Genomic DNA, 26,039 nt, shown 5'->3' with positions numbered 1-26,039 from the left:
CCCTTGTTCTCCTCCTCCACATTGCTTTACTCAGAAGGCAGTTGTATAGAATGCAGTTTTATATTGCACAAAGACCCTGAAAAAGGGACTGAACTCTGTATTTGTAGTATGTTGCTTTAGACCTGACTGTATTTAACACAGTTTGAGGAAAGAGTTTAACTTGGAGTGAGCTGTAACTGAATGAAAGACTTGTCTTGTTATGTTTTGGGGATCAAGCAATTAGTTGAGTTGAATTTTGTGGTATTTTAGCTGCATGTAGATTAAAGTGATCAAAGGTTTGAATTGGGTAAAGCTGAGAATTTGTTCTTATTCAGGACAAAAATTGGTGTCAGGACATTACCAGAATGTTTGTATATACTGTAGTAAGGGCTTTAAGTTAAGAGCAGTCATAAGATAACCTAATGTCTTGGATGATGAATGTGGGATGGCTTTTTTCAAAAATTGCATTTAAAATATGCTGCTGTATCTTCTTTTTTCCCTCTGTCACTGTTTCACAATACTGTTTTAGTCTGGCTTGGTTCAAATTTACTGCGGAATACAAATTAATGTGGTATTCCTCTGAGTTTGAAGGTATACTCTGGGCTGCCACTGCTCCCATTCTGCTAACTGCAGGGTGCAGAGCTGCTGCAGCACTGCTGCTGCTGGGGGTGAAAGGCAGCTGCTGTTCAGGGGTGGAAGGTCTGTTATGTATGGGAACACACACACATTAACAGCATTAGGGTTTGTGTGTGCTTGGTCTGAATGCTGGTTTGGAGGGCTGGGCAAAGAAAGGGGGGGTCTTGGGGTATGGAATTGAGTCTTGGGAAAGAGCAGAGGCTGCTCTGACAGAACCCTCTGTAAGTGAGGAGGGGTAGAAACTGCTGTAGGAAATCAAATCTGTGAAGCTTGTGTGGATGCAGTACCTGTGTTTGGGTTTGGATGTGCTCTCCCCATCTCACATTCCTGGTGCTCCCAAGGCACACAAACTTCCCAGTGCCAGGTGAGAGAGATGGCTTATTTAAAACTAAAGCAGACATTTCCATGTGAATTGTATGCATTAGTTTTGGATTTTTTATTATACTGCTGGTTTGATCTTTCAAAGTGTAAGACAAACTGCTTGTGATTGTATTCATAGTCATATTTTGTACTTGGTAATTTTTAAAATTAGTGGAGAATAGCTCTCTAAGCCTGGCAAGAATCTGTACTTCAGCTTTTTGATTTGATCTATATCTGCTATGGTGGTACATCCTAACTTTTTGTCCATGCTGTTGTTATTGTTAAACCTACCATAGAAGAAAAAGGCATTAGAGGCTGCTTGCCTTTGTTATTTATTGAGACATTATAGATTTTTCAAATGGAAGTTAGATGTAGGAGTTTGTTGTTAGGTTGTTATACTAAAGGGGAGTGTTGCCATTAGTGTTGTTTAGGTGGAACTGCAGAATGTGTGGTTGATGCAGTTGACTCTACTGTTCATTCTCAAAAAAAAAGCTTTCTAGAAAATTGATTTGTATACCACAATAATAGTATGAAAGTAACAGGACACTTAATAAAAAATTCTATGGCTTTATTGATTTGTACCTTTCAAAATTAAGAACTGAATTTTCCATCCAATTTTGGCAATGCAAATTTTTTTGGGAACAAATCTTTAACAAAATGCAAAGTCCTTCCTGTAGTGAAAATAAAAAACTTTTCTTAGGTTAATATTTATTGAGATTATGGTACTTGGATCTCTTCTTCTATGGGAGTAATTACCACACTATGCTAGCTCTTCTACAAAGTCCTTGTTTCTTTGTTGCAGAGAGGAACAATATGAAAACTGTAATTCTATTTAGAAATGTTAACCTATTGGCAATACAAATGCCATATTTCTCAGTGTTGTTGTAGCATCACATTGTTCAATAATACTGATGAAGAGTACTATAGTGGAAAAATAACTTAGGATATGTAATTATTAGAGTGATTTGGAAAACTGAAACCAAAATACTAATTTTCTGCACTGAGTATTTTGGAGACTTGTCACCAAAAACATTTAAAATTTCACCTTCTTATACCTTGTGGCACACACATTCTAATGGCCTCAGTCTAGTCTAACTAGAAGCTCAGTAGTGCCTTCTCTAACCTTGTGCAAATATCTTTGTTAGTGTTTCAAGACCATTGTTTTCCTGTTTATGAGGCAATTGAGATTAGTTCAGTTGATCAGAGCATGGTGCTAGTAACACCCCATTCAGCCTGACCTTAAACATTTCCTGAGTTGGGGCACCCACAGCTTCTGTATGCCACTTGTTCCTGTGCTTCACACCCTCACAGTAAAGCGTTTCTATCTTGCATTTAATCTAAACCTACCTTTTTTTCAGTTTGAGCCCAGTTCAGTACGTTATAAAAAGTAGTATGCAGAGAAATATTTTTCCTTAAAATATAAAAAAAAAAAAACCAAACCAAAACCACAAAAGAACTCACCAGGAATTTGAGACCACTAGATAGCATGATATCTTAATTTAGATATATGTTCTTGTCTATGGAAGGTAGGTGAAAGTGTTATTGTCTGATTGAGATCTGAGGAGAAACATGAGATGTTTCAGATGACTTGTAGTCAAAGTGACTCTAAGAGGTCAGATTACCTACAGGGTAATTACATTAGTTTACATGGTCAGCAAATCTTTAGGTATTTCAGGTGAAAGGGTTGTTCCTTGTGCTCTTTTAACAGATATGAAAGAAATGTCTTGTGTCAAGGTTAGGTTTTGTTGTTTTTTTTAATGTTGAAATTATGATACCACACAGAGGTGCTGATTATAAAGCCACATGCTGCTCAGATCAGATCAGTGGTTATGACTTCTTTAATATGTCCTGTTAAGAATGAGTGTAATTAGCTGCTGTGTGGTTTTTAGAAGATACTCTTGTTCATTGGTAGCAATGAAGTGTATTATACATACATCTAAACTAAATGATGGAAGCAAACATAATAAATGAATGCAGCATGTACTTAATACATGTTGCTGCAGAAATGTAGAAAGGATTGTTTTATTCTAGTATGTTAGAAAAGCAATATAAATGCTTTCTTTCACCTAATGTGTTCAGTCCTTTAGTGTTGCCAAGAATGTGGGCTAGCTATTGACCTGTCCTGTATCTTAAGTGTTTCTCACTGTTATGGTTGTAATGTTTGCTCAAACTGGAACTTTGTGCTTGCTTGAGCAGTACAGTTACAGTCTTATTTTCTATTTGGCAGTTAGTTTGAAAAAATAATTGTGACATTGTGATCTTTGTAAAAGCTGTCACTGTAAATTGTAATTTTTGAGGTAATGCTGTGATGTTGTTGAAGGTTTCCTAGTTTCTTTTGCATTGCTCTACACTTTAAATCTTGTGCAAGACATGTCAGAAATGTTTAAGTGGGGTGTTTTAGTGATAATTACTTGAAGGTAATTTTTTTTTTTCACTGTAAAGAGTCACTGTCCAGTTCACATGAATTCAATGCTTTGTATACTCAGTTGAGCTTTTCTTTTATCAATTTCTTAAAATTAATTCTTAGTACAGTGAATGTCTACAACAGAAGTTGCAATAACTTTTGTTGTTCCGCTTTGCTTTTTGAAAATAGAATCTATGAAGCTTTTTTTTTAATCTGTTAGTGTTTCTGTTCAGGGATAGAGATGGGTTAAATACTGATTGCTTATTGTGGGACAGATTTAGCATATGATTTCAGTGGTGTTCTTGTATCACTTTCCCCTTAGAGAAGAAATGCCAGTAGAGGGGACTGTAGTTCTTAGCACTGGGAATAAAATAAGAACCAAGTAGCTGGAAGCTAAAAAGTCCTGAGGTTTATATTAATCCAAAGAGTATTGGGTAGGGTTGTTTACTAGTCACAGAAGTATCCTAGTAAATCCTAGTGAATCCTAGTAAAGTTAACAGTCAGGTCAGGACAAATAATTTGCAAATGTACAATTGTGCAATTTCTTTTTTTGGAGAGGAAGGGGTTAGGATTGTTTTTGGGTTTTCTGTTTGGGTATTTGTTTGGTGTTTTGGGTTTTTTTTTGGGGGGGGGGCTTGATTTGGTTTTTTTTGCTTGGTTGGTTGAGGTTTTTTTCAATTTTTTTTTGTTGTTGTTGTCTGTTTGTTTGCTTGTTTTTTCCCCATCACTGTAGCTTGCTGTTTTCTGTTTTAAGACAACTTTCAGCTCAAGTGCTGCCAATAACTCTTCTCAAACAAATCATGTGTTTAATTATCCTTATTGTCTGAAGCCAGTGCACAGACAGAGCACCATATGCTTCTGTTGACTTGACCTCCTTATTTGTGGGTGTCTGGATTTTCTGATATTTTATTCTTTCTATTCCTTGTGTCCAAAGGAACATTCAGGCTCTCTGTCAGCCCTCTTCAGGGGCTATTTGAATATGGTGTCATATTGGATTTTATAATTGATTTGGAAATCTTCTAAATTGTAGCCTTTCTCTATTGAACAAATTTTATGTAAAGGCAAAGGTGTGCAGTTACATCTGGAGACATTTAAAACTGTTCCTGACTGTTCTATCTAGCTTTGAAAATACTCCTTAAGTAAATCATTCATCAATTACCACACTTCTAGTTTGACTTCTTTGGCTTTTTAGTTTCTTAGGATTTTTTTTCCTCTAGAAAAATGTTGTATCCTGTGGCTTTTTAGAAAAAAAAAAAATCAAACAAACATGATGTACCATTTCATGCTTCCATTTTGATTGGTAAATACATAATTTTTAGTGTATTTATGTTAAAGATGGAAAAAATGGAGGGAAAGCAGATTCTCAGATCAAAGGACTATTTACAAAAAGATTGATTCTGAAATCTACAGTTCAAAATAGAAAGGTTTTACCAGTTGATATGACAAAAGGATCATATTCAGATTGCTTTAAAAATTTTAGAGAAAACAACTTCAGCTCCTGCTGCAAAGGAATGTTAAAACAAAAGTATCTAGACTGAGATTGGATCAGGCCCTGAAAGTTTCAAAGCAAGCACTTCACATGTTCTAGTGCACTAAAATTGGAGAGAACAAAAAACATTATTTGTTTATAGAGATCCTTGAAATGTGAAATGTGAAAAAATTGCAATGAGAAATTAAGTCATTAGAATCATTGAGTTTTTTTTACCAAAGTTAGGAAAACCTGCAGAACCTTCTCTCAAAAATTGAAGCTGTTCTTCATGATGAAAGCAACATGAATAAGCACTTTTAAAAATACTTGCTGTCTTAATAAGTACATTTCTATGTGGAAAACAAGGGCAATAAAGAGTAGTTCTGATGGAATGTTTTGGTAGATTGAAATAGTGAATTACTGAAATGACCCATCAGTTTGAATAACAAGATCAGGGATAAAAAAAATTACTTGCCCACTTGTTTTCCTGCATCTTGATTTTGTTTGGTTTTTTCCTGATGCAGAAAATGTTTTCTCAATAGGTTAGTAGGATGTATGTTTTTGTAAATCATCTACCATATTTTCTCATCTTCAATTTCACAGAGTATTATACTTAGAAAAAATTCCATATTCTCCAATCTCTTCAAAATAATAAAATAGCTTTATGACTAGACATAGCTACAGACTCTGTAACTGAAAAGACACACAGAATCAAGTGTTGAAATTGGACTGATAAAATTTGACCTTGAGCAGTTTTCTTAAGAACTATTATTTATAGTGCATCTTGTTGTTAGCCTTTACAGTATACTGCTTTATTTGTATTTGCATGGTTGATTGCTTTAATGCTTTGGATTTTATAACTCATCATAGCTTGTTTATAAAAGGTTTTAATTTCACTTTAAGAGCAGGGAAGCTAATTAGCTATTGTTGAGTGATCATCTATGGTAATACATTGTAACATTTCAAGGACACCATGTATCAGCTTTTAGCCAGTTTTGAGACAAGTCAGAATCTGATTTGTGAGCACGCTTGAGATTTAAACTTTGGGGGTAAATCTTGTTAACCTTCTTTATTCTTCACTGTTTGACATTGCTGATTATTAACATGATTTGTGCCTATGTGCAGGTTTTGACACTTGATAATTAGCTCAGCTTGCTACAATGTTTTGCTGTTTTTGTAAGTCTGAATGTCACAGGAGGATTCTGGAACATCTTTAATATCTCTCTTGTGTGGACATAGCTTTTTGTCTGTGCCTGTGTGATGGGTTTGACAATTCCTCTGCTTGCCTCCCCTCTGTCAGGCATTTGAGAATGAAGTGCTTCGTCTGTGTCTTGTGAATATCTTCTGAGCTCTGGAGTCACTTCCAAAGGACAATGGAAGCAATGTTCATGCTGTCTCAGTAAATGCCAGCATGTATTTTTTATCTGTGAATCTTTATGTGGATATTGGTGACTGTACAGTGCAGTAGGAGCAGAATTTTGTACCCCAGTATTGGGTAATTGTATTTGAAGTTGTATTTTGCGAAACCTGTGCTAAAGAGGAAGTGTAGCCTTTGTCCAAAAAAAGTGTCAGTTTTAAGATTAAGTTTAGAATTACTTAAGTGCTAGCATGGTAAGAATTTTATTTTATATGCTAGAGAAATTCACTCTTTTTTTTTTTTTTCGGTTGATAGTGGAAATAATTTAGTCTGTCACATTGCAGGATTCTAATTTAAAAGGCTATCTGCTTTTAAGAAATGAAGATGAGTATTTTATCAGTCATACTACAAATGTGATGTCTTGTAAGGTGCTTGGTTGTTATGAACTGAGCATGGTCTAAAAAGCTCTTGTTGCTTACATCTGTGGGACTGAAGTGCAGGTCTGTGCAGGCATTGTCATGACTTACTGGATACTGATTTACTTGATACTACGACTTCATGGATCACATAAAACATCTGAACTGATTTTACGGGAAGTGCAGAACTTAATTTGTATACCTCAAATACCTCGTGTAGCTCAAACAAAGAAATGTTCCCGTAAGAGCCAGATTGAATTGGCTGGCACGTTGACAAATCCCTAATTCACTGAGGAGTAACCTCCTCTTGCCTCAGCCCTGGCTCTGTGTGAAACCCAGAGAGCAAACTCACTGCCAGCTAAGACCTCTACTCTGTATCAACCTCTAAACTGATCAACATCCTCTATGGGACTGTAATTAATTAATACACAAAGCTTGTTAGTGTATCTGACCCATGGCATGATGGTAACTGCTGTAGGGTTTTTATAATGGGAGTAAATGAGTTGTAGAATAACTAATCACAGAAATACCTGAATTAGCACTTACTACAGCGTGTTCTCACAGATTCAAACATTTATTTAATGGCATTTTAATAACTCTTCAACAGGGTGTACAGAAAAATGAGGCATTTGCTGTGGAACCTTTAACTTGTAAAAGCTGAAAGGGTTCTCATTAGGGTGGGCCATAATTGTTACATTGGCAAATGTAGAACTGTTGCCAGTGATACACTGTTGATTTGAATAATGATTCAAAGTTTCCCCACTTGGATAGAGGAAAAGTCGTGTTGTATCAGGTATCTATCCTTCTCTAGGTGTTTTACTTATTGAGTATTTGTGTACAATGCTTTGTTGCCAACCACAGCCTTTTGTCTGTGTGTCCTGTTGTTTAATGAAAAAAAGAGGTGAAGGCTGAAAATATAAATCAGGCCTACAATTAATTGGCAAAGCTAAGCCCTCTGTGCTTGGCTTGCTGTTGGTTTTGACTGCCAAGTCTATGGCTGGTGACCTTTTTGTCTGTGTGGCAGATCCATGAGTTTGGTTTGAAGGAAAGCTCAACTGCATGCTTGTGATATGGGAAAGTCATAAATCTGTTCCTGATCTTGTCTGATGCATCTGCCTTTGGTACAACCAGCCATACTAACACAGAGCTCTTGAGTAAATGGTGGCTTGTCTTTTATTTATTTAGTTATTTATTTATGTGAATGCAGCCACCTTGGTTCAACAATCTTAGTTCAACACATTCAGTTTTCAGTTGTGAAAATGGCCTGTGATTTAACGTGTTTGGGAGCCTGCTTGATGGATAAGACAAATAACACTTTACAAAGCTTTCATACTGCCTTTTATGTTGTAGACTGTAGTTCTTTTAGGACACAGTCAAGGCTTTCCTCGAGGAATAATGGCAATACTAACTGAGAATCACCAAAACATTCTTAGGTTGTGAGAGGGTCTCCAGGCAATTCTCTTTACTTTTACAAGTGTGCACTCCACTCAGTTTAGAAGTGCACTCAAATAGTTTCTTCATAGTTTTCATGTTAGAATAGAATAGACCCCTTAAATTGGAAGGGAACTACAGTGGTCATCTTGTGCAGCTGCCTGACCACTGCAGGGCTGACCAAATGCTAAAGCATGTTGTTAAGGTCATTGTCCAAATGCCTCTTAAACACTGACAGCTTGGGGCATTAAAATATCTAACTTGGCTAAAAAAGTATCGTGAACAAAAAACCAAGCTGCTGCTGATTTTTATTGGCTTTGAAACTGTGTAGCCTTAAAATTACTTTGATTTAGTTTTTCCACAGTATTTTTTCTGTTTTGTTGTTCAGTAGATATTTTATTTGGAAGTAGAATACAGCAAGTTTTCTGTTGGTAATTTACTTGCAATTCAGTTTTATGCTGTTTCAGTTGAGCTGAAATACTCTGCAAAATGCTTTTCTAAACTCAGACTACAGCCTATTTTCTTATTCCTTTACTTTGATGTCCCTTTTTATCTCAAGGGAAAGCTCTTTGCTGTTACAAAAAGCAGGGGTTGAAGTACATAAACAGATTTTTCAAGAAGTACAAAAGCCCAAACAAAGAAATTAGATGCATGCTAAGATGTTTTAAAACCTTGATTTTTTTCTTTAAATTTAGACAACTCTTAAGCAAATTATGTAGTCAAGATTGTTTATGGCTAAGAGGGGAGTGGACTGAGTTTGTAATTTTGGGTCAGTGGTACCTTTTTGCAATAACTTTTTTTTTTTTTTTTTTTTTTTTTTTTTAGCAGTTATTTAGTAGGAGAACTGTAAATAACCCAGAGGAGGCTGAGAGCTGAGATTTCATCTCTGGTTAAAAACTGGCAAGCCACCAGAGTTCCATTTGAATTTTCACTTTTCAAAATACTGCATCAACTTTCAAGCGAGCTTGTCTAAATTCCAGCTTCTGCATATTTAAGAGAATGCATTTCTACAAAGGAAAAAAAAGTTGACAAATTACTGGTTCAGTTGACATAGTGTTGGGAGAACTGCACAGCATCTGGCCAGCTAAAATATTTAGGCTTTAGCTTCTGGAGTTTTGCTGAACCAAATAGAATTTAAGAGAAAAATGATGAAGAATTAATGCTTTCAGTTTTCAAAGAGTTTGGTCTTTCTGGTTTCTAGAGAAAAGTGTGGAAAATCTCAATTTAATGTAAAATAGTATGGTACTCTTAAATAAAAATATGTTTGTATGCTGAAATTATTGAAGACCAAATGTCTTCAATATTGGCTACAGCTGCTGTCAGAGGGATGTTTTGTTTGTCAGAGAACAGACAGATATGTTTGGGGCTTTCATCAGTGTTGTAAGGCCAATAATTTACTGTCTGAATTCCTTCTTCTGTTTTCTTAAATAACTCTGGATTTCAATATGAGAATAAGAACAGTATTCATAATCCTGTAGAAAAAGCATCTTTTTTTACTGATGGTGATCACTGACCTCTGTTTTCTCTGTGATTTTATGCTCAGTACTCTCCTTTTTTTACTGTAATAGCTACCAAAAACTGTTTTCATACTTCTGGACAAGAAATCAATTCAATTTCTTTTGGTTTTGGAGAAATCTCTGATCAATAAAACACTAAATGGTCAAATGTATTTTGAAAATATCAGGTGCACTATTGATTTTTTTTCTGATATACAATGCTTACAAGTCAGCTTGTCATAGAATTGGATATCTCAGTTGGAAAGGTCCTACCAATTGAGTCCAACTGCCTGACCACTTCAGGCCTTACCAAAAGCTAAAACATATTATTAAGGGTGTCCAGATGCCTCTTAAGTACTTTATGCTCTCTAGGAAACCTGTTCCAGTGTTTTACCAACGTCTCAGTAAAGAGATGCTTTCTGATGTCCAATCTGAACATCCCTTGGCACAGCTTAGGACCATTCCCATGTGTCCTGTCACTAAACACCAGGGAGAAGAGTTCAACACATCCCTCTGCAATTCTCCCCACCTTGGGAAGCTGCATACAGCAGTGAGGTCACCCCTCCAACATCCTTTTCTCCAGACTAGCCCTACCCAAAATCCCCAGCCACTCTCCACTGGACAGACCTTCCAGCCCTGTCAGCAGCTGTGTTGCCCTCCTCTGGATGCATTCAGAGAGCTCCACATCCTTTTTAAACTGGGGGGCCCAGAACTGCACACAGCACTCCAGGTGAGTCTGCACCAACCACTGCCTTTGCTTCATCTTGCCTTCATCCATGAGGCACAGAATGATACCAAATTACTTAAATAGGACTTTCTCCACCAAACTTGAGCTCAGTCAAAGTTTAAATAAAAAAAGATTCTTTAAATTTAATCCTGTAGGCTCATTCTCAAGTACTTAGTTAGGAACTCTGGTAAGTCAAATTAGAATATTTATAAACTGCTGATGGCTTAAGGAATGCTTTTCTAAAGTCTGGGATGTGGTCACTGCTAATGATGGTACTGTAAGAGTCTAAGAAGTATTTTCTCCTTTGCAAGTGCCTTTCAGTATGAGATAAATTTTATGGCTTTTTGTTTGTTTGTAAGTAATATGTATCTGAGAAGTTGATCTTTGAAGTACTGAAAGTATGCTAAAGATATGAGTGTTAGACATTTAAATTTAATTTGTTTAGTTTGAAAGTACAGGCCATATTATAAAACAAAATGCCAAATTGCACATTAATCTCCAAAAACATGAAAAGTGCTAGCTCTGGTAGTGTTAGAGGTGTGTTTTAGGTCACTTAAGTTCACATAAACAAAGATTTTTTTTTAAATTTCATTTTGCAGAAATAACTAGAAAAATACTCATAGGATAGTTGACTTAAAATCTTATTGTATTTGTAATCTTAGAATTTTTTAGTTGTACTTGACTGAATAATATTGTGCCTTAATGGAAAAAAACATTGCCATATATTTATGAAGGATAAGTGCCAGGAGTTTATGTATCTTTTAGAGCAGCCTCCTTAACCTAGATATGTCTGGTTGAAGGAACTGTGAGAAGCTGAATCCTTGTCTAGTATTTCTTGAAGGAATTAATGCTTTTGAGGTCTCAAGTACCGTGAATGCAATACCAGTACAGTTCACTGGAAGCATCAGGACTGAACTACTTTCTTAGTTATCATTGGCAAGTAAGAATGACTTTCATGGCAGAAACTTCAAAAATCTTCCCAGTCTTCTAAGTGCTGCTGACTAAAGCATCAATTCCTATTTCAAATAGCAGCCTGGATCCAGTCAGCAGTGTGTAGAGTGCCTAGCACTCTGTTGTGGGCCAGCATCTGTGTTGGCACAAAAGCAGTAACCATTTGGTTTTAATGAAAGAAGCAAAATAAAACTGGCAAGGGAAATGTTTTTAAGAGGTAGTGAACTATGTTTTTATTTTTCCATCTTCAAGACAAAGGGCATTTTAAATTAAGTTTTCCAAACGTAATCGGAGCAATACATCCCAACTACCCAAAAACAAAAAACAACAACAACAACAAAAAAGTAAATTGAAAGAATTTGGGGGGAAAAGCAGCCTTATTAACAATGGAAGTTGACTCCAATACCTTTTTTCCCCCATGTGTTATGTAATATAGCAACAGGAAGAGTTTCAAATTGCTTGCTAAATTTCTTCTTTCCTACCACTGCAATACAAAAAGACTAGGAACGGATAGATAGATAGCAAAAGAGAGTCTGTGGATGTCAGCTGAGTGGCTGAAATATTGATTATGAGTTATGAATTCACTTAAAATACTCCAGTCAATATCTGTGTATTGGTTGAAGGAGGGTGATAGTGATGATGGTGAGCAGAAGATTGGAGGAAATCACCAATAGGAAGAAGGAAGGATACAATATCCAGGGTTTATTACTTTACTGGGTGTCAAGGGCAAAGGGACTATATCAGCAAATCACTTTTGGTGTTTCCATCTCCCTTTTGGTCCGTTTTCAAAAGTATGTGTATGTATCGACATCAGGAAGATTTAGATAAAAAAAATTTTGTTCTTCAGTCTTGGGCACCGACCATAGTATTAAGTTAAAACTTGGGTTTAAAACTGATATATCTGCAATACTGTTGAGTTCCACTCATCCTTACAAAGGAGGGCTCTTTAAGGAGATGTAACCTGCACTTTTGTAAGGGGCCACTTTTGTGTGGCTTCTTTAAAGAAATGGTTCAGAGTGCTGGGCACCCAGAGGAGCCCTGGTCTGTGGCTGTGGTGAGGAGCATCCCCCTCAATGCCTGCCCTGCATCCCAGTGCGGTGCAGCTCCTCAGGTGGGACCGTGCCGGGCTCTGCCTTCCCGGGTGCATTCCAGGCGCTGCAAAGCTGAGCAGCACCGGGCACTTGTGGGATCTGTCAGCAGCAGTTTGTTCCCCCCAGTGACTGGAATGGTGCTTTTTCTCCCAGAAAAGCTGCTTGCCTACCAGCGGGAGTTCCACGCCTTGAAGGAGCGCCTGCGCATCGCCGAGCACCGCACGCTGCAGCGCTCGTCCGAGCTCAACGCCATCCTGGAGCAGTTCCGCAGGGCCGTGGCGGAAACCAACGGCAGCAGGAATGCCATCAACAATTTTTCAGGTGCACACTGAGATATTGTTTATAGCTCTGCAATGCCAATGTCTCTTCTTATTACTATAGAGTAAGAAATTGCTACCACGAAAGCCAAATGAAACCGTTCAGCGGTGTGAATGAAGATGTGTAATATGTTGTATCTGGTGTGGGTGTTTTCAGCCTGTTTTTTCCAGTTCTTCTTATTCAGTCCATAAAGTAGTAAGAATTACTTACTCCACACCTAACTCCAAAAGTTTGGAACTTCTGGTTACTTAGTTAATACATTGAATACATTTTGACTATTAACTTACATCATTTTTTAAATGGAATCTGAAGGGAAAAGGAATGAACTTGGAGCAGTTAAAATATGCTTAAAAGTCAACTGGAAGATATTAAATCATATAGACTGAAGTATTGGTTATGATTTGCTAAAAGTATAGGAAATGGCCTTTTTAATAACTAGTGATTAAATTTGTAAAATCTTCCATAAGTTTTTACCCATTTTGGAGATGAATAGTCAGGTTTACAAAAAGCTGTTTGGCAATATTAGGGAAAAATACTGCAATATTCACCAGATTATTGATATTAACTTTTAAAATCACACTGTTTCATTGCTCTGATTTTTGTGGATGGAAAATGAATAACAAATAAGTCCAAATTTTCTGTCAAGAGATCTGACTTGGTAGGTTGCAGAAATTTCACTATATTGGTCTAATAAGGAGTTGAAACTGGAAGGGTTTTGCAATTCAAAAACCTGGAACAAGATTTTTGAATTTGTTGTCTATTTGCATTTGTGCTATGATTTACTATTTCAAATAGATTTTGTTGTTGGGAAAAGGTTATAATTATAGGCTCCAGTGCTGATGCCACTCATGAATTGCTGCCTGGCACTAATGGCCTGATCTCAGTAGTTCCCTGGATCTCCAGCAGTTGCACAGATAAAGGTTACATTTGGCATGGTCTATAAATCTTGTCTTCCTATTTCATGTATGTGGTTTTGCTTTCAAAGTAAAGCGTGGAGGAGGTCAAATAATTTTTATTCTGGATTCAGGATTAAGTTATTACCACATTTGTTTCTAAGATTGTCTTAGCTTGCTTTTAGGCAGTATACTTACAGGTAGTTACTCTCTTCTGATGCAGCTGAAAGTACTAATTCATTAAACATTTTATCATGTCTGGATCTCAGCTGGGATAGACATCCACATTTTTCCATGTAGAGCCATAATGGGAAGCTAACTGAATTACTGAGCTTTTGTGCTCAGAACATAGTATTGATAGTATTATATATACTTAAGGGTATTAAGCTTAATAAAAACCCATTTGTTCTCTTTGAAGCTGAAAGAATTCCAGATTGTTTTGTGTAGGTCTTTATTCATTCACACAAAGAGCTCTTACACTTAGACAAAGTTTAGTCCAGGTTTTGCAGACGAAGTTAAAGAAATGTTAGCAGGAAAAGTAAAATCTGCCTGAATTGGAGTCTATCAAAATAGACTTATCTACTTGTGGTATCTATTTGCAGTTTTGAGGTGGTTAGGAATTTAGTTTCACCAAAAAATAAATATTTTAGAAATCCCTAAACACACAGAACCAAAATGCACAGCAAAACCCATCTATCTTTGTAGAAGCTCTGCTCACAATCTGAGAGGAATTACACTTTTGGCTTTCTTTTTCTTGCTTCTCAATTTTATCTCAAGAAACCTTGACTACAGTTTTTACTTAACTCAATATTATAAAGCCCATAAGTTTCAAAGATCCATATGCTATCATATTTATCATTTGAAATGAGTCGTTTTCACACTTGGTGCAAGAAAGTCAACACACACAGCAGGGTAATTTAAAAAACTGTTATTTGCAACTTTGAGAGCCACCTGGACTTACTGAAAGGCAGTTGCAGCAGAAAGAGCAAGAATGATTCTAATGGAATCTAATAGGATAATCCATTCTAAAGGACTAAATTAAATTTGCATTAGGGTTTGGTTTTTTTTTTTTTCAGGAATACTTAAAATATCAACTATGTTTAATGTTGTTTTGTTTTGTTTCTTTGTGTGCAGTATATTCCAATATGTATTTGTAGCTCTGAAAAGTTATTTGCAGTAGAGTTTGCTGGATGTTGATGACCTCTGTAAGCAAAATTAAAAAATTATCCAGGGAAATAAGCTTCCCATTTGATTAATTGGGAAAAAACCCTAACAAAACCACCATCCCCCCAGATAAATGAAGCAGTCTTTACTTCTGTAAATTCAGACTAAATCTTATGTGGTCATGCTTAAATATTAACTGTATCTGTAGCAAGGTTATAGGTGAAAGTAGTCTTGGCCATTGTTTCTTAAAAAAATCAAAATAAGAAAAAGCTTTCTTTGTAGACATGACTCACAAAAGTGCACAATTTATTCTGGTTGCCAGTTAAGACCAAGCTTGGAATTTTATACTGTTTACTGTTGCTTAAAACTTCATATGATTTGTTTTCTGCATTACTGATTTCCTGTATGTTTGCAGATGAGACGCTGAAATTGTTAAAAGAGCTTACAAGTAAAAAATCTCTTCAAGTGCCAAATATCTATTACCATTTGCCTCATTTGTTGAAAAATGAAGGAAGCCTTCAACCTTCTGTGCAGGTTGGCCTTGGAAGGACAGGAGGTATGCTGATATGATGGTTACTTCATGTTTTATATCTGGAGGACCTTCTAGTTTTAGAAAAAGAATTTTCTGCATTTCTTGGTAGGTGAAGGACATCTCATTTAACTTGTGTGATATTGATATCCTTTGAATTCACACTGAATCTGAGATGAAAGGAGCTTGGTTTGAAAAGAGCTTTGCTCTTTTCTGCATAATCTCAGTCACACCCCATGCCATGTTAAGGTACACATTTAGAAGCATCTAGTTCGGGTGAATTTTTTTTGTAGCTAAAAGGAAACAAAGCTCAGGCATTTCAGATCCTGAACTGCTAATGGATATATCCCTTTGGCTTTTCAGATTTGTAGGGCAACCATGCATGGTTATAATTGTTTTAGCATTGATGTTTCTGTTTTTCTGAAGAGTATATTTCAATGTATAGATTAAAAGTTGAAAGAACTAAGATAATCAGATATAATTGTATCAATAAAATCTAAACAGTAATTGGAAGGTGAAAAAAGAAATCAGTATTGCAGTTACTCCTGACTTGCAGTTTTTCATTACTTCAGTGGGTTTGATTGCTCCCTCTTTTAACAGAGGGCATGCCTGACAAATGTGTGGACTCAGGCCACAGGTTTATTTTTCTGACTATAAATATCTTTTATTTCAGTGTTGTTGGTCAGGGAGGAAAAATCTAATAATCCATTACTGTTTTAAGTGAAGTCTGTATTATGTCCCCCTGGAAATATATGGCAGAAATTTGGAATTACGAAATAGAAATTGGAATCAGGTTTATTTAATTAAACAGAACAAGGAAATCCAGGGTTTCAGGACTTCATGAAGTCTGCTTTATCCTTTCACTGCATTCCTGCTGGTATCTGCAATTTTCCCAGTAGGTAGCCAGCCCTGGGTACAGTGCAGAAGAAAAACCATGGAAAAGTTAAGCAACACAGGGCTCAAATGGCCTGCTGAAAGATGCTGTTAATAACATTGTAGTTGGACATGTGTTACTTTGCATTTGTGATGCTTTTGTCAGAGATAAGAAATGTCCTTGAGGAACTTCCATGCAGTTCTGCTGTCCTGGACTTGTTTTTAGAGGAACCAAAAATATGTGCAAGTAAAGTAATAGAGTCTTTCAGCAGAATTTAAAGAATGGTTATACCAGTTTTATTTTCAAACTTAAGTTGGGGAGTTTATCACTCTTGGTACACCTTGTTTGAATAATACCATGGTTGTTGATTATTTCCCATTGTATTGAGGTTTGTGTGACAATGTTTTGGTAACAAGGAGGCTACAGGGATGGCTTCCCTAAGAGGCTGCCAGCAGCTTTCCCTACATCCAGTAGAACCAATAGCCAGACCAGCACCACTGGAATAGGAGATTGGAATAGAAGATTGAAAAGTGGGAGGAAACTGCACAAGGATTATTGCAGCTGTAGAGAGGAGTCAGAACATGCAAGGTCAGTGCAGAAGGAGGGGGAAGAGGTGCTCCATGTGTCAGGACAGAGAGTCCCCTCTTCACCTGTGGTGAAGAGAATGGAGAGGCAGCTGTGCCCCTGCAGCCCATGGAGCAGAGATCCACCTGCAGCCTGTGAATGACCCCCTGTCACAGCAGGTGGATGCCAAAGGAGGCTGTGACCCCATGGGAAGCTCACATGGGAGCAGGGTCCTGGCAGGACCTGTGCACCCATGGAGAGATGAGCCACAGTGGAGCAGGGTCCTGGCAGGACCTGTGCACCCATGGAGAGATGAGCCCACAGTGGAGCAAGTTTGCTGGCAGGACTTGTAACCCTGTGATGTACCCACACTGGAGTAACCTGTTCCTGAAGGACTGCAGCCCATGGAAGGGACCCATGCTGGAACAGTTTATGAAGAACTGCAGCCTGTGGGAAGGGCTTACATTGGAGATGTTCCTGGAGGACCGTCTTCCATGGGAGGGACCCCATGCTGGATCAGGGCAGGAGTCAGAGGAGTCCTTCCACAGAGGAGAAAAGAGTGATAGAGATCGTGTGTGATCAGCTGAATTCCAGCTTCCATTCCCCATGCCCCTGTGCTCCTGGTAGGCAGGAGGTAGAGAAATCAGATGTGCAGCTGAGCCCAGAAAAGAGGGAAGGTTGAGGGAAAGATGGTTTAAGATTTGTGTTTATTTCTCATTACCCTATATTGATTTGGTTGGTAATAAATTAACTTCCTAAAGTCTGCTTTGCCTGTGACAGCAACTGGTGAGTGATCTCTCCCTGCCCTTATTTCTACCCATAGAAATAATATTTATATTTTCTCCTCCCTGTCCAGCTGAGGAGGTGAGGATAGAGCAGCTTTGATGGGTACCTGGTGTCAGCATCAGCCCACCACACCTACACAATAGTCTGGCATGTCTAGGTTTGGGTTTTTTTGTCTGCTGTGTTTGTTCTGAGCATTGGTGTTAACTGTTAGTCATGCTCCTGATGCTGAGTGGCATATTTTTAAACTGTTTTTAATTACTGTAATCTCCACCTTTTAAACCTTTACATTTCTTATGCAATGCCTTATGGCAAGATGTTTGTTTTCTGTCTTGTGTTTGAAATTACTGAAAGTATCTTTCTGGTTTGTTTGATTTCAGTTTCCATTGTAATGGGAATACCTACGGTGAAAAGAAAAGTCAAGTCTTACCTTACAGAAACTCTCCACTCCCTTATTGATAAGCTGTCTCCTGAAGAAAAACTGGATTGTGTTATGGTTGTCTTTATAGGAGAGGTAATCAGTTAAATTTTTTTATATAATTTCTAACCTGCCTTTAATCACAAGTAACACTCCTTTCAGGAACTGATGAGGATCTACCTTTTCCTCAAGATGCAGACAGGTGACTCTCTCCTTCCAGAAAAAGGAAAGTGTTGTCAGTCTTGAGTTTCTGAGATACAGTCCTGAAGAGCCCAACCTTTTCTGTTTATCAGGGGAATGGTGGACATGGATTCAGTGGTGTGATTATTTTGCAAATCTTGTTATGTTTATATGTAGTGACCAAGATGTGCTATTCCTTCAACATAAGAGTGATGGCTAAGGAACTCTGTTGTAGGGGAGGATTTCTCCCATTTTCTTTATGCTGCTGCTCAGTCCTCTGTCAAACGAGTGCTGCAGTTCGAGATGTGAGGCACAGATTGTTATTGAATTAATTTTCTGGACAATGTGGATGTTTGAAGCCCAGACCTTTTTAATGGATTAATTCAGTGTTCAGTTGGACTGTTTGTTCACTTTGGCTCTGATTTAGTGGAAATCAAATTTAGGAAAATGATAGAGTACTTTCAGAAATAATTCTCTTGGATGCTGGGAATTGCGTGTACCTATTTTGTTCTCTATGCTTTTCTCAGAAGTCTGAGTTGGACAGTGGGAAATTTGTATTTATGTTTGACCTTCATCCATCTAACTGTAGTTCTCTGCTGAAACAGTCTTTTATAAATCCCACAGATGAAAATTCAAATCCCCAATTATAACTGAAAATTATTTTAATTTAGTGAGCCAGTGTCCATTAGGGATGAATCAGTGGAAAATCAGGTATTTTAATACTTCTATTATCAACATATTTTAAAACTTTCCCTGGCAAGTTTGTAAACATTTTGCTTTTATCTGAGAATTGTTTCTTACTATTTTCTAATGCAAATTGCTCTATTTTCTTTTTCTTGACAACCAGTCAAAAACTATCTGTCTGGATAGATACTGTTTTTGTGGGGGAAAAAAAGATGCTTTTAAAACATCTCTTGGTTGAGAATATCAGGGAAACAGAATTCCTTCTGTATTACTGGAACCTTGTGTTTTTCTTCATTGTATTAGTTGGAGAAATTTTATTGCCTGTGAATGTGGCTTCTTTTCAAGGTTTAAAACAGAAGTTTCTTTTGTTTTGTTTGAGGAGGTCTGAGCTATGAGGACTGTGTGTTATCACTGGATTCCCTGTCTTCAGCAAAATTTGGAATAGGAATGAAGTGTCCCCAAGTGCACCATCTTTTGTTGCCTTAGACAAGCCATGTTGCTGTACCTTGGTTTTCTGTAGGTGGAATCTTTCTTCCTTTGAGGTGATGTGGAATAATCTCATCTTGGGAGTGATTCTACAGAAGTGACCACCAATGAACTGAACATTTTAACATTGGAGCTGCTGCTCCTGGGCCCATGGAGAGTGGTGTGGTTGGCTCTGGACTGGGGGACAGTTACTCCCTGTCTTGCCTCTTTGTTCCCCTCTGAGAGCAGTTCTGTGTGCTTATTCAGGTACCTGTTTTGGGCACTGCAAGTCAGGAATGTATAAGAACATTTGAAAAACCAAAGTTTAAATTTTTGTTCTCTTGTAACCATGTGATAGAACTGCATTTCTTTTTCTTTACTCCATCCTATTATCTTTTCTTCTTTATTCTTGGACCATGATTTTATTTTCTTAAGCTCAGTTTGCTTTGTAATTGCTACAGGGAACTCTCTATGTGATTAATATGGTGCATTAAATACTTCATCCTGAAATAAGCTGTGCTTTTTCTGAGTTATTCCATATATTTCAGTTTCTTTCTGCAAGATAAAAAGTGTAGGCTTATTAAGCATTTTCTCTGGCTGTTTGAAGGAATGCCTACTCCTCTGGTAGACTTCTGTTTCTCCTTAAACAAAAAGAAGGGCTGTGTCTTTTAAAATAACCTTATCTGTGGGCTATCCTAGCCTGAAATTCATTAGGCTATTGCTATCATTAACATGTACAATAATAAAGGCTTATTTAAAAATACATTAAAACTTTTACCAACTATGCTTGTATTAAAAATGATGTCAAAATTTCTAAAAAAAGGTATGGCCTCTGTTCAAACATATGTGCAGTTAAAGTACAGCAAAAAATGGTCATAGGGTGAGGTTATGTAATTTTGCTAATAAGCTTAAAATTACTATCTGTGTCTTGTCTATAGCTTGTAGCAACAACAAAAAAAATGAACACAAAAATGAAAGTGCAAAAATGGTTTTAGAAGAAAGTTGTAGGAAAAAATAGCACTTTAAAAGGATTGTATTATTTTTCTTGCTATCTTTATTTGAGAAATCAAATTTACAGTGTTTAAGAAGGATTGCTGGGAGCCATAGTTATGGACTGTAATCTCTTTGTGTTAAGCATGCTACAAAACTCTCCTAATACTGCTATTTTTTTAGTAGTTCAATCTCACTCACTTCTTGTAATTTCATTTTTTACTAGAAAACAAATTAGAAAGCTAATGGCCTTCTGCAAACAGCCTCAGCAGTGTAAATAGAGGAGCTAGTAAATATAGATTCATTATGGTTGCTAAATAAAGAGATCTGCATATTCATTTACTGTATGGATATTTCTCAGTAATATAATTGTACATAGTAAATTTCCATATTGGAAGCTCAAGAAACTCTGAAATATCTCAGCTGATGTGATAACTAATCATCAATTTGAATAATTACTAGAATTGCTTGACAGTAAACTGTTCAATTGTCCTAGTTACTGACATATGTCTATGTTCTCCAATTTGTTAAAATAACTTTATGGCAGAATAATTTGCAGGTGTTCATTGGGATGACTAATAAATAGGTATGATTCATTATTCCTTAATACTTCAAAATCTTTTTATTCCCCCTCACTATGTAGCTAGTTCCTAGCTCATATGAATTGAAAACAAATGATTCAAATCTCATTAACCTGCTTTGTATGAGAACTTGCTTTCAGAATAAGCCATAGACTCTAGGTTTAAGAAACCATGAACTCCAGGTTAAAAATATTGTCTAGTATTTTTCTTTAGTAGGCTTTGCAATTAACATGGAAAACATGGTCTTGAAGTACTTTAAATGATCATAGTGGAACAATAGACAAGTATATGTACACACACACAACTGAATATGAGGGAAATTAGAATACTTCCCTGCTATCTAAACAAAATGTTTGTGTTTTTTTTTTTTTCTGTGGGGAGATCTCATTTACAATGAAGAAAATACATCTTAGGTTTGTTCTGAATATATCAGAAATTATTGTCAGTCCACTTCATTAATCAGAGACTGCACTTAGCCCAGTCTTTGGTACAAATTGTAATCAGTGCTTGCTGGAAAGACTATAAGCCCTTGATTTGGCCAAAAATAATAGAAGGACAAATAATTTCAGGAAGAATTGGAAGACACTACAGGTATGCAAAAGCATTTTGCTATTTCTGTGTGCTGCTGATTACATCTGACTAGGTAGTAATTGAGCAGCCATTTATTCATGCAGCATTAGGCCACAAGTTTTATTTTCTTACATATTCCTTATTTAAATCTTACTCTTTTGTTTCATGTATATACAGTTCACTTCAGCTGGAAAAATTTGCATATCTTGATTATCTTTTACTGTCACTGTGTTATCTCTTGATGTAAACAGTGGCTGCTAAATTAAAAGATGTTGATCTTTAATAGTGTTTTCTCTGTGCTCCTTCTGTGGAGAATCTTTTTATTTGTTATTTCTTCAGAGAAGTTTCTGTCCTGGTTAGGTCAGTGTGACACAAGCACCCAGCCAGGTACCATCCTGTGCACTGATATGAACAAAGCCTTAGCAAATTAAAGACTGGGTGCCTGTACTGGGTCAAATCTTGCTGAACTTGTTTTGCAGGTACTGACACTGCAGTGCAATATGCAAACCTTCTCCATGAAATAAACTATCCTGTATTTTCACCTCTTCTTGCTCTGGGCCTGAATTATGGTTCTCTCTGATCAGCAGCTCCCTTGATAGAAAACAAAAGAGTGTTTTGACTGTCTTGCTTTCAACCTGGATGTCTTAACATCATCCCAGCTACAGACATGTTCATGCTTTCTGCTAATTGTTTGTGAGCTGCTCCTTCTTGGAACTGCCATGGAGTGTGTGTTTCCAGTCCTTGAAAGATCTGACTGTGCATCTTGAGTTGGAGAAAATCTGATAGATCTTAGTGTGTACATACATACATTTATGTGTGTAATGTATATATATTTTTAAAAAATCAAAGCTGTTATGTCAAGATACATTATCTTGACACCAAATAATATTAAAGGCCTACAGAGATGGGAATCTTTGGTTTGGACTTCTCACTCAAAAATTGATCAGGATGAGCACACCTGCTTGATACACTGCCAGCTTTTTTATCTGTAAAGATAGCTTGACCTGTCAGTGAAAATTTGAGATATTTATGCTGTTTTTGCAGTCCATGCTCTGTTGTCACTTAAGCTTTGGTACACAGAAGTGTGGACTCCTGATACTGGACACCAACAAGGATTTTATGCTTCTATTTCCATTTCAGTGACTGGCAAAGTTTCTATAAGGAATTAAACCAGTGATAAAAATCTTTCTTAGATCTAAGAAAAGATCCTTTACAGGATTTGAAAACTTGAATGTACCTGAGACAAATCTGGTATCTCAGCACATAGATAAAATCCAGGATTTTGCTCTTTCCCCGAGTCCTAGGCTTGTATGATTGAAATGCTTCTCTGAGAACTTGCTGAGGTGTACCTGGGCCACAATAAATACCTGATGCTTGTGGTAAGGTAACATCACTATTGATAGCCAGAGTTGTGTCTGATCTCTCTGGTGACATCTAAGGTATTTGGGAGATGGGAAGTAACAGTCATAATTTTATTTCAGAAGCCATGTAGCAGGTGACTTCATACTTGTATGGTGGACTGAATTGGCATTGAATTTTGGACAACACTATCAAGTTTTGCTCCAGTGGTCTGCCTTGACCTAAAAATTCCTTCTGTCCTCCAAATAAAGAACACAAATCCTAGAAGGTACTTTAGACTGTACACAGCAACTGCCTGTCTTCTGGAAGACAAGCTGTCTAGACCATTACAACAATGTGCAGGCTTCCCCAAGGACAGCCAAAGGTTTCCCATGCTGCAAGGCAGTATATGCTGCTTTCTTTCAGACTCCACAAAACTAGTAGTGGCTGTATGGCACAAAATAACTTGCATCTGAATGTCTGGTCTTGAAATGTAATGTGATGCTTTTTGCTCTGGCTGGCCTTCTTAAAAACTCAGCTTGCTCTTTGACAGGCTGTTGTGGTTCACAGCACAATCCATATGGATATTTGCTCTTATGATTGAGGATCTGGCAGGCAGGGCACAAGGATAAGGAGAAACAAGAGTGTTGTAGTACAGGAGTATTCCTGAATTCCTGCTATTGCTGACAAAGGCTTTTGTCTTGAAACCCTGTCCCGAACTGCATTGGGTTAATCCTAGAAATGACTGGAGACAGAAAGAAATTTCTTGCCTGTGTGGTAGAGGGAGGAATTTCAGTAATGGAGAGATGAAGTCATTAGCTCATGTAGGACACAGGCTGCCTTTTGCTTATGTAACATTAGCTGGTTGTGTTATGACAGTATTCTCATTCCTGCTTCTTGCTTTGCATCTTGGTCTCACATTCCCTGTATTTAACTTGAGCTCACTGCTTCAGATTAGAAAGAAGACACTGGATTCATGAATATAATTTTTTTTTCAGCTGCATTTGTTGAACTCTAAAAGATGATACTACCTTTTTCCACAGGGTTTGTTTATATACATACACTACTGCAACCACTGGAAGCCACTGCTGCACTTTTTTATTCCTTAGGGCTTTGTCTTCACTGCACAGATATCCCAAAATAGGTCCAAATGCCACATTAGTGGCTGATTTTTTCCTATGAAAGTTTTATGCCTTGTATATAGGTAATGTTACATATATGTATTTTCACTGTTTCAAGACAAATAAACATGTAGCTTGCCTTTTCTGAGGGCTGTAATTTTACATTATTTGTCATATGAAATATGTGGTAAAATTATCTCACTTCTATTATATGGGATGATGAAAGATCAAACAAAATTGTAATTAGTAAGCAATGAAATGACCACACAATGCAGATTAGCATGCTTGCTTCTCAAGGACTTTGTCATTCTTTGAAAGATGTTCTTGAATAATGTACGACTTACTAATAGTAGATTTCATTTATGAATTGAGGTCTGGATAATCTAACAGTCCAGATAAATTTCCAAGGTGATGAAAGGCCTCAAGGGCAGGGCTTTGGAAGAGGTTAGTTTGTAAAACTTGGAAGAAAAGACTGAGAGGTGACCTCATCACAGTCTACAGCTTCCTGGAGGTGGTCAGTGGAGAGGGAGATGCTGATGTCCTTTCTCTGGTGACAGGAGATACATGGAAATGGTGTGAAGCTGCATCAGGGGAAGTTCAGACTGGACTTTAGGAAAAGATTCTTCACAGAGTGTTCAGTCATGGGAACAGGGTGGAAGTGGTCATGGCATCATGCTTGTCAGAGTTCAAGAAGCACTTGGAGGATGCTTTTAGTCATATGGTTTAGTTTTAGGTAGTTGTTTGAGGAGCAGGGTGTTGGTCTTGATGATCCTTTTGGGTTCTTTCTAGCTTGAGAGATTCCATGATTGCGTTTTTTCACTATGCTTCTGCCACTTAGGACAGTAAATAAACCTTTGGCCTTTAAATGTCATGGGTTTTCTTACATTTTTATAAACAGTCTACCTTCTGTCATTCTTGGGGGTATGAATCAGGATTTAACAGTATTAAAGGGTTGATTCTTTAAAGTAGAAATCTTGGTTTCATAGGACATTTGGCTAGCTGTTCATCAGAACTTTCTAACCTCTCATTTTGTCTGCTAGCAAATGTATTCTGCTGCTTTGCTGTGCACACACTCATAAAAATCAATAAAGAAGATTGGAAAGTTCACTGCTGCTCTGTTCTTTCTGCATTTGTTGACAATAATGATGTCTCTTCAGACAAATGTTAGAATAATCACAAACTTGATGTGCAGCCTTGCCAGCACTACAGAAAAGTGCTTTAGAGAATTGGAGCATTTTACTAAAACAGAGGAAATTTAAAAATTTATTTCACTGACAATCTGCAACTTTAGTTTGCTCTACAACAGACTCTGAGGCTTTTTTAAAGAGAGATTCATCAAAGCACTTTATGTGCATTTGTCATCAAAATTGTTGGTGCAAAGAGTTAAACCTTAGATACAGCCATGTTTGCTGGCTTATGAAACTCCACAGATCTCATAAACTAGAATCTTCTTTTCTTGTTGAAAATTTAGATAGCACAAGGGGATGCTAATGAGGTACCTTGAAGAATGAGTCTACTGAGGAATATTAAATACACAAAATCACATCTGTCTCAGGAAATAACCTGATCTGAAAGTAGTTGGAGCGTGGATGATAGCAGGAGGGGGTGTTGTATGTGTTTGTCTTGTTTTTATTCTTTGCTATGCATCTTGTCTTGGCTGCCTCTGCTGGAAGCAAGAGAAGCTGGTGGGGATCAATCCTTGGTCTGATGTGAATAAAGGAAGATGATTTACTTCAAGTGTTTTGCATTATCTTGAATAACAGTAATTTCATGTGACTAGGCAGAAAGGACAGGCCAAAAGATTTGAACTGCTGATATCAAAATAACCATCCCTATGCCTTTTATTTTGAAGTTCTCAGAGATCTATGCACCAGGACAAAGTTGTTTGTAAGGTTTCATGTGATTCTTTGATAACATGAATCTTTGTGTCTGGAAATGTTAACTCTCTGGTCGGGGCCTAACATAATTTTGCAACTTTTTAATTCCTTTTAAGGGATTTATTCTTAAAATACTCACTTGTGCTTCTTTTTTATGGATCTAGAATTCCTTGGGATTTCTTTTAATCTTCTGCTTTAGGAGTTTTAATAAAAAAAAAAATTGTTTTTGTAATGCCTTTGGATTAGATAGACAAAATCATTCATAACTGTATCATTGTGATCACTGCAACATTTCATTTCAATAGTTGCAAGCAGCACTGATACCATGAAACAGATTTTAAGTTCATCAGTTCTGCTCCAAAATTGACCTGTAA

General features: G+C 37.0%; 1 protein-coding gene across 1 annotated transcript in view; it reads left to right on the top strand.

Annotated features, from left to right (window-relative positions):
- The window catches only part of MGAT4A (alpha-1,3-mannosyl-glycoprotein 4-beta-N-acetylglucosaminyltransferase A), a 70,105-nt gene that overhangs the window by 12,995 nt on the left and 31,071 nt on the right, over positions 1-26,039 (top strand). The window contains exons 3-5 of the mRNA XM_079300510.1: positions 12,470-12,637; positions 15,107-15,247; positions 17,822-17,955. Coding sequence (XP_079156636.1) covers positions 12,470-12,637; positions 15,107-15,247; positions 17,822-17,955 — 443 coding nt within the window. The remainder of the gene's footprint in view (positions 1-12,469; positions 12,638-15,106; positions 15,248-17,821; positions 17,956-26,039) is intronic.

Source organism: Erithacus rubecula (assembly GCF_903797595.1).
Source record: "Erithacus rubecula genome assembly, chromosome: 1".
NCBI lineage: Eukaryota > Metazoa > Chordata > Aves > Passeriformes > Muscicapidae > Erithacus > Erithacus rubecula.
This window is presented reverse-complemented; position numbering and strand designations above follow the sequence as displayed.